The 1,434-nt window shown below is 66.9% G+C and overlaps 1 protein-coding gene across 1 annotated transcript; it reads right to left on the bottom strand.

Moving 5' to 3' along the window:
- Positions 1-537: 537 nt before the first annotated feature.
- Positions 538-1,317, bottom strand: EMIHUDRAFT_257719 (hypothetical protein; the record flags this gene model as incomplete). Its single annotated transcript, XM_005762903.1, has 1 exon — positions 538-1,317. One exon carries the CDS (start codon positions 1,315-1,317, stop codon positions 538-540), a length of 780 nt encoding a protein of 259 aa, XP_005762960.1.
- Between the last annotated feature and the right edge of the window lie 117 nt (positions 1,318-1,434).

Genomic DNA, 1,434 nt, shown 5'->3' with positions numbered 1-1,434 from the left:
CCCGTGCAGCAGCGTCGAGTGCTCGTAGCCGACACATTCCGTCTCCGGAAGCGCAGCGCACTTCTGGCGGCACGCTTTCGCCGTGAGCGACCAGAACTCGTCGTATGAGCCGTGGTTGCCACCACTAGTGCGGCACGCGCCGACGGAGCGACCGCCGCCGCCTCGCACTGGCCAGCCGCCCGGCGGCTGGAAGACGACGCGCGGCGTTTGGAGTGACATGAAGCTCTGTTCACAGAAAAGCACATTCACAGCCTTGTTATGAGAAGAAAATGCGTCCTATGGCGCTATGCGCTGGTCTGTGAGAGGTTGAGGTGCGAGCCCTGGAGGCCCTGAGGATGGGGGGAGACTACCCGTTCACACCTGCACCTGACGAGCTTGTTCTGTATGGTGATGCACGCCCTGCGAGCGGGGCGGGGTGCGCGCTGTGCCTCTGTGTTCGTGCGTCGCCCATTTCTCCCGGAGATGACTGCTCTATTTATGTACGGTGGGGACCGTGTGTGTGTTCGCGATCGAGCGAGGTTCTCGAGGCGGAGGGGGTTATCCTTTCTTCCTTTTAGGCCGCGATTTTATCAAGGTGCCAGTGGCGCCAGTCCCAGGCTCGAAGCAGCGCGTGGCCCCGAACTGCTCGATGACGGGCGTCATCCATACGCAGTCGAAGCCGAGGCCCTCGATGTAGTCGAGCCGCTCGACGATCGATCGGATGTCGCCGCCGCACCAGTGGTCGGTGCCGCTGCAGCCGTAGACGCGCCTGCCGTTGTGCGACTCCTGTGCGAAGCGGTCGACCATCAGCATGTAGAGCGACTTGCCCGCGACCGATCGCGGGAAGCGAGCATGGCGCGTGTCCTCGACGGTCGGCGGCTCGTCGGCCGGTGGGCGCACGCCGAAATGCCAAGCGCGCAAGCGGCTGAAGAAGGAGAACTGGTCGAAGCGGTGCGGCGTCCCGCCACCAAAGACGGCATACGTCGGCGCGAGCAGCGGCAGCGCGAGCGCCACGGAGAGGATGATGAAGAAGAGGGCGGTGCCCGCGGCGACCGTCGTCAGCCGCAGCACGTCGCAGCAGCTCCGCGGCCGCCAGCTGCTGCCGCGGGCGTGGCGCGAGGCGGGTCGGCCGGACGGCCCGGCGAAGCAGCGGAGGACGCGCGGCATCGACGGGTAGGTGAGGAGGCCCTCGACGTGGAGCTGGCTGATGGCGGCGAGCTGGGCAAGGAACTGCACGGTCGCGAGGGGCGTGAGGCCAGCGGTGAGCGCCCTCAGCCGGCCGTCGGCGAGGATGTTGGTGCGCATCAGAAAGTCGTACGGCGAGGCGAAGCCGGCCATCGGCGCCCACGAGGAGATGAGGACGGGCGAGAGGGCCCCGGCGGCGGAGACGACGACGGAGGCGTACGAGGCGTATGTGATGTAGCTCCATCGCGAGGGGAGGCAGCGCAGCTTGAG

Source organism: Emiliania huxleyi, assembly GCF_000372725.1.
Source record: "Emiliania huxleyi CCMP1516 unplaced genomic scaffold EMIHUscaffold_6599, whole genome shotgun sequence".
Lineage (NCBI taxonomy): Eukaryota > Haptophyta > Isochrysidales > Noelaerhabdaceae > Emiliania > Emiliania huxleyi.
The sequence above is the reverse complement of the archived record's forward strand: the minus strand, read 5'-3'. Positions and strand labels throughout refer to the sequence as shown.